This window comes from Mytilus edulis, chromosome 3 (genome assembly GCF_963676685.1).
Source record: "Mytilus edulis chromosome 3, xbMytEdul2.2, whole genome shotgun sequence".
Taxonomy (NCBI): domain Eukaryota; kingdom Metazoa; phylum Mollusca; class Bivalvia; order Mytilida; family Mytilidae; genus Mytilus; species Mytilus edulis.
The window spans coordinates 7,453,209-7,461,355 of NC_092346.1; the positions used below are offsets into that span (position 1 = coordinate 7,453,209).

The 8,147-nt window shown below is 34.0% G+C and overlaps 1 protein-coding gene across 1 annotated transcript; it reads left to right on the top strand.

The window, feature by feature from the left end:
* The first annotated feature begins 3,260 nt into the window (after nucleotides 1-3,260).
* LOC139515702 (orexin receptor type 2-like) lies at nucleotides 3,261-4,791 on the top strand. The gene has a single exon (XM_071305357.1). It carries the CDS (start codon nucleotides 3,349-3,351, stop codon nucleotides 4,489-4,491), a length of 1,143 nt encoding a protein of 380 aa, XP_071161458.1. The 5' UTR covers nucleotides 3,261-3,348; the 3' UTR covers nucleotides 4,492-4,791.
* Nucleotides 4,792-8,147: the final 3,356 nt, after the last annotated feature.

Here is an 8,147-nt window from a genome sequence, read left to right on the forward strand (position 1 = left end):
CTTCAAAAACATCAAAATCAGGACCAATTTAAGCTCTTCTCAAACCTACCTGTTGTTGAATATTGCGATAAATCTTTAAAATGTAATAACAATAATTCTCATAAACTTCACATCTGTACTTCATTGAAATCATCCAAATTTTTGTTCCATTACGTTCCTCTTCTTTTATCATTATAAACTCGAAAATAAGGAATATTAATATCCCTTTGATATTGTTGCCACTTGGTCAAATAATTTTTCGTGTTTTCATGATCCTAGCTAAAAAATGTAATTATAAGTATTGAATGCTTCTTTTTGTAACTTCATAGGGTTGTAAAAGCGTTGACCTAGCGCACATTTTTAAATGAAGCGCTTCCGCGCTTCATACAAAATGTACTTCTGTCAACGCTTTTACACCCCAATAAAGTTACAAAAAGAAGCATTCAATTCTTAAATACAAATCAAGTCATCAATGACGTCTCTTCGTCAATTCTGATATTTGGGTGATTTACATCAAATGATTACTTTGACCAACTGATATATTCAATAATACATTCTTATAATTAGTTATGAATAATGACTGTTTTTATTTTGTTGCAAGACGGAAAAAAAAATCGATGTCACTTATACTGTTTAAAAGCTGAAACAATGCAAGTGGCCTCATAAGCAAGTTCATTAGATATGAAAATGTTTGCGTCAGACCTTGAAAGCATGTTTAACCTGAAACACATCTATTTTTTGTATATTTGCAGTATCTTTAAGAAATGTGCATCTCTAAAAATAGCTTTTAAATTATTTTTATACATACCAGAATGCAAACTAAGCATTTAAACTTTTTTCATTCCATCTCCAAGCTTAATATATGATGTACTGTGTTTTTATTGACGAAAAATGGTATCATCAGTCCACTGAAAGCTGAAATTTTTAGTTCAGTCTAGGTGACTGAGTGGTCATGATCGATGGACACAGTTTTGTTCTTCTCTCGTCGGAATTCGAACTCGTGCTATTGAGATATCGATACAACACTACCTCAGTGTGTTCAGCGCTCTAGACAACCCGGTCACCTAAGCTGAACAAAAAATTGTCATTGGCGAATAACCTGTATCATATGCAGTACATGTGAAACGGTTATTCCATAACCATGATAACGGTCAACCAACTCGTGATGGCGTCCGTAAAATTTACGAAGGGATGATTTCAACTTCGCCATAGTAAATGATGCAAGTAGTCTTAGACCTAATTCTTCCATACATTTATAATGAAATAATGGAAACATAGAATATGTCAAATTAAAAGCAACCCATTTTCAGAATTAATAAAGCCAACAGTGGTATACCGCTGTTCAAAAATCATAAATCGATTGAGAGAAAACAAATCATTGTTACAAACTAACAGCGAGGGAAACACATCAACTATAAGAGGAAAACAATGGAACAATAGAAACCCTAAAGTGCAACAAAGCAAACGCCAATGCAACATACATAGAAACGACTATTATAACTACAAGACCACCCAAAGCAAAACAGGATAGAAGAAGATTTAATGTGAGTTACTGCTCTCTAATGAAAACTGAGACGAACATTTACAACTTAATTATATGTTCGAAAATATGCCAGTTGTCAGTAAACAGGAAGATTTTGAGTGTTGAATATGAAAACGCTTCACACGACACGGTGTTGGTTGCATATATATAAACCTTGATACCAAATTGAAGAAAGCTTTATGTGTAGTTACCGAGAAAATGCTATGAAAATTCCCGAGTATAGCTAGTTGAAAAATGTCTACTGGCACATTTTATGAAGGAGGGGGAACAAGAATCCAATTTTATATCACACTTTTTCCCCCTTATTCTAGCTCCATCTTTCAGACATATTTAAAAATTAGCTTGAGAGTATTGTTGTACATGCCGGTGTTTGTTCATACATTGTAGTACGGGAACCAGAGTTAATATTTGTTAAATTTGCTGGAAATATAGCTGTCATAACCTAATCGGAGTTGATCCAGTTGAATTGGCAAACAGTATCAACATATAATATTTGTGTCACTTGTGATGGTATTTTAAATACGTGTTCAGTATTCCGAGGACCCTTGATGAAATGTGCATCGAATATATTTACAAAAAAAACCTGAACTTTAACAAAACATTGATTTTTTAAAATCTTAAACATACCACCGAAAGCCATGAATATTCTGTAAACGGATTAAACTACAAAAATGTGAATAAAGATTTTTTGTTATCCACCAGACGGAAATTAAAATATAGATATTCTATAATTTTAAACAATTTCCTATGTGTGTTATGAAGGAACATTACAAACACGTTTATAAAGCGTATTTTTCTGTCAGTTGCAGTGGTAATATGTACATCTCTGACTTCAAACAGACGTTTTATAGGAAGAAAAGATATGATCACTTCAGATCTTCTACTAACCGGCAGTGAAATATTTGCCAATTAGGCTGTGCGGGATGTATCATGTATGCAGCCATGTCCTGTCAGACTGAAGACATTAAACGCGATGATTCGTGATGAGAGAGCGCCACGGTTTCTGCACGTTAACGATATTTGCAACGCAACAACTATTTCGGGGGTCCGTATGTGGCCTGTTGCAAGGCAAAGTTTCTGTCCAAGCTATATCCTCATTTTTCAGAGGTAGTTTAAATTTTCCCCAACCTTCATCCCGTGCTGTCTCTAACATAGGACACATGTATTGTATGTATTGTTAATTTGTTCCCGTCCTGAACATGTATAAAATATTTGCAACTGGACGTTGAGCAACCAACAAAAAATCAATCAATCTGAGGGAAAATGACACAAAGTTTGTATTATCCCTTTAACCTCTCGTTTTTAATATGATTTATAGTTATACACCTCAGCTGATATACAATATGTCGGGGCTTGCTTTTCTTATCAGTTCATTGGAAGGCGGTTAATGCTAACATGGAAGGTATACACAGAAGAGTGCCAAATGCTAAACATCCCCTCGAAAAATTTACGGAAACCTGTATGATTTCGTTGACCGTTTTTACAATCTGTATCATATGACGTATCAAGTACAACAGGAACTTGTGCTCCACAATGTTTAGATTTTGCAAGATATACTCCTCTACTCGACTCTTGCGCCTGCGTGAATTCTTATACACTATTTAGTTTCATCCCGTGTCGTACATTTTGTTTATCTAATTTCCTCGTGATCTGAATATTTCCGTGTTGATCTTAGACTTTCAGTTAATAACAATTAAAAGTACACTTGAGTTTGAAGTAGTAAGTTTTGGTTCCGGGAAGGACTGACATATTATATTTAGCTGGATAAGTATGTTGCAAACGTTCATTGTATATCCAACTCATCGTATACAACAAAGTCCAGAAACATGAATACTAGCACAAATTATGATGATGCCTTTGAAGATATCAAACGCCGAGCTTTTCTATTGTATTGGAATGAACTAACATCAGAGTATTTTTTACCAAATACTATAGTTTTGGCAATTTACCTTTCAATCGGATTAGCTGGAAATATAGCTGTCATACTTGTATACCAATTTGGTTTGGATAAAAAGACAGATGGAAGGTACTTTATAGTGCCACTGGCATGGATCGATACGACCGCTTTAATAGTAACAGCAGCGTTTAACCTTACTCGAAACATGAAGCCAGTCATATTCCCTGGACATGGCGCCTGCAAACTACTCATATATTTAAGTTACGTTACAACTTGCACTTCACTTTTTCTTCTCAATGCCATTGCAGTGCAGCGATATTTGAAAATATGCAAACCATTTGGTTCACAAATGAATATAGTATGGAAACGTTTTTCTGTGCTTATTTGTACCATTGTGTCAGTTCTGTTGTACATACCTGTGTTGTTTTACTATGGAATTGTTGAAACCATAAATCATTCTCTTGGTAATATCAGTGGACATCAATGCAACAAACTACCTGGTTCTCCAAGCCAGCTGAGTGGACTGAAAATATTCCAAGGATTTGGATTTTTTGTCACAATTAGCAATGTTGTTACAATAACTGTACTATACATTTGTATAACAATAGCAATAGTAAAGCAACTAAATAGGATGAAATTTATAAAAGTGAGGAGAGATAACGTTATTGTTACCACATCAGACGCTACAGGACAAACGTATGCTCCAAAAATCCAAGTTAATCTACAGTCAGCGACAAGTGATACGGAAATTTCCATGGACACCTCTACTCGAATGAATGAAACCCAAGAACATACAACTAAAACTGCTACAAAGAAATCGACTTTTAGAATATCTTTCATGTTTATGACTATTTCCATCGTTGCATTTCTTGCATACTTGCCATCATGGACATTTATAGTGATTGAAACGAATAATCCTGCGTTTTGGAAAAGTCTTCCTCCTACTGCGTTTCATATTTGTCTTACCTTGCGTCGGATGTACATGATTAATCATTTTTGTAATCCATTTATATATGGTGCATTTGATTATTCTTTCCGTGAAAAGATAAAGAAGATGTTTTGCAAAAAGTGATCAAGAAAAATGCCAGCCAAGATCCCGTTTGTTATGTACATAAAAATCTTCGAAGATAATAAACTAATCTTGTATTACATCGACTTTTCTTTTGTAATCAATCAGTTTACTATAAATATGTACGAGTGGAGAAAAGAAACTAGTGCGATATATTCATAATCCTGTTTCCTTAATTGAAAATATTTTAATTTAAAATTACAATTTTAGTTACAGACCATTTAGATATTATCTTTGTGATGTAGGTTTGCGAAAAATAAGACCTAAGACAACACGTTGTAAATAAAAAAAAAGTGTTTATTTCTGCGTTGATATTTATACATAGTCACGTATGGAATCAGTATGAAGCCATTTAGTGTTTAATATATATATATAAAAAAAAAGGAAATGTGGTATATAAAGGCAACAGTAGTATACCGCTGTTCAAACTTATAAATCCATGGACAAAAAACAAAATCGGGGTAACAAACTAAAACTGAGGAAAACGCATTAAATATAAGAGGAGAACAACGACACAACACTACAATGTAACACACACAAAAACGGACCAAGCATTAGACAAAATCCCACGAGAATAACAAATATAACATCAAAACCAAACACATGAATTTGGGACAGACAAGTTCCGTGACACGTCGTTTGGCAATGTGAATTTACACTAAAAAATAAGAGAAAACAAACGACGCAACGTTAAAATGTAAAACACACAGAAACGAACTATAATATAACAATGGCCATATTCCTGACTTGGTACAGGACATTTTTAAAGGAAAAAATGGTGGGTTGAACCTGGTTTTATGACATGCCAAACCTCCCTCTTTTATAGCCATGTGAAATATAACATTAAAATGACAACTCAACACCACAGGACTACAATATTAATAAATTGGAGAACTCAATTAACAAAGAAACACACGAACAACAGCCAACAAAAGGCAACAAGTTCAAAACTTTAATACGCCAGAAGTGCATTTTGTCCACACAAGATCTTCTTGTGACGCCCAGATACAAAAGTTTGAAAGCCGAAACAAGCAAAAAGTCGAACAGCATCGAGGACCAAAAAACGAAAAAAGTTGTGCCAAAAATGGCCAGGGTTTTCTGTTAGTTACCAGAACATCCCTATTATTTAGAATTATTTATACTTTTGCAAACAGTAAATCTATAAAATTACTATACAAAAGATGTACATGATAAAACTGAAGTATTAACTAATTACAGGAAACAACTAAAATACATTACATAACCAGACATTTGCAACACAAATATGTTACAAATCAATAACGACAACCACTGCATTACAGTCTTCTGACTTGGGACAGGCACATACATGCAGAATGTGGCAGGATTAAACATGTTAGAGATATCCCAACACCCCCTCAACCTTGGACAGTGGTGTAACAATACAACATAAGAACGAACTATAAAAATATGTTAACAAGGCTTAACTCATCAGAAGGATACAATTAGAAATACATCTAACAAAAACACAGAGTGGACGTGGGCGGGTACTTTTATATCCCAACAACAAAGAGACCCAAGTACTGATTTGTAAAATAATGATATAATTACTTTTCCTCAGTGCTTTTCAAATTTGTACTTGTTTTGGCTTTCGAACTTTTTGTATCTGGGCGTCACTAGTAAGTCTCGTGTGTACGAAACGCACTTCTGGCGTACTAAATTTTAAACCTGGTGCCTTTTGTTAGCAATTATTTGTGTGCGTTTTTGTCCAATATGTTCTCCTATTTATTTGTATTGTAGTCCTGTAATGTTGTGTTGTCATTTTAATGTTATATATAAAGCGGGAGGTTTGGCATGCCACAAAACCAGTTTCAACTCACCATTCTTTTCTTAGATTAATGTCCTGGCCATTGTTATATTATAGTTCGTTTCTGTGTGTGTTACATTTTAACGTTGTGTTTCTTTTGTGTCGTTTGTTTCCTTTTATATTTAAGTGTGAATTTACATTATTACAAGACATGTCACGGTACTTTTCTATTCCAAATTCATGTATTTAGTTTTGATGTTATATTTGTTATTTTCATCGCATTTCGTCTCATGCTTAGTTCGTTTCTGTATGTGTTACATTTTAATGTTGTGTCGTTGTTCTCCTCTTATATTTAATGTGTTTCCCTCAGTTTAAGTGTGTAACCCGGATCTGTTTTTTTTTCTTTCGATTTATGAGCTCCTCTTATATTTAATGCGTTTCCCTCAGTTTAAGTGTGTAACCCGGATCTGTTTTTTTTTCTTTCGATTTATGAGTTTTGAACAGCGGTATACTACTGTTGCCTTTATTTTTTAGAGTACTTGCAGTTACTGAAAGTTAGTTCAAAGCAACTAACAACTAATATAAAGAAAATCAAGCATCTAAGACAAAATTATCAATCAGTTTACATCTAACATCCAATCGTCACAAACAGTCAATAGAAAAATATTACCCTGTGCACTGTCAAGATACATGCAGGTATCGACAGATTGTAGAACCATGAACGTGTATATGTATAATATTTAGTTTGCTGATAATTTACTGATAACAAAATCGATACTAATACTAATAAAACAATAATCAATGATATAATTACAGTGTTGAATTGGAAACCCTTTAGAATAAGTTTATTTAAAGGATTTTCGACACAACAAGTTTTGGTTGGTTGACAAATGAGAAATCGGCATTTAAAGGAACTTCGCGACCGGCTGCCATTGAATTTTAAAATGCGAGTTAAGTTCCGTGTGTTATATAAAGGTGTAAAAGAATTTTTATTCTGAGACAATTGACTGTTTCTCAATATAGGGAAACACCTTACAGGTTAAATTTTAAAGATAAATAGATTTGAAATTGAGAATGGAAATGGGGAATGTGTCAAAGAGACAACAACCCGACCAAAGAGAAGACAACAGCCGAAGGCCACCAATTGGTCTTAAACTTACCTGCGTTTACGTTTCGCCCAAATTCTTTTAAAAACATGATGATTTCAAACTTCCTACATTTTATGTTTTGTCGTTGTTCTCCTCTTATATTTGATGCGTTTTCCTCAGTTTTAGTTTGTAACCCGATTTGTTTTTTTCTTAATCGATTTACGAGTTCCGAACAGCGGTATACTACTGGTGCCTTTATTTAGCACTTTCCATTAGAATTACACAACATTTTTGTAAATATCCACCAAAGGAATTTCACATACTCGTTAGTTTAAGATCCATGACGGAAAAGGACTTGATTATCCACTAATTTGATAAGGCATAGATTACCTTAGCCGTATTTGGTACAACTTTTTGGAATATTGGATCCTTAATGCTCTTCAACTTTGTATATGTTTGGCTTTATCAATATTTCGATTTGAGCGTCGCTGATGAGTCTTATGTAGACGAAACGCGCGTCTGGCGTACTAAATTATATTCCTGGTACTTTTGATAACTATTTAAACCACTGGGTCGATGCCACTGCTTGTGGACGTTTCGTCCCCGAGGGTATCACCAGCCCAGTAGTCAACATTTCGGTGTTGACATGAATATCAATAATGTGGTCATTTTTATAAATTTCCTGTTTACAAAACTTTGAATTTTTCGAAAAACTAAGGATTTTCTTATTTCAGGCATAGATTACCTTAGCCGTATTTGGCACAACTTTTTGGAATATTGGATCCTCAATGCTCTTCAACTTTGTA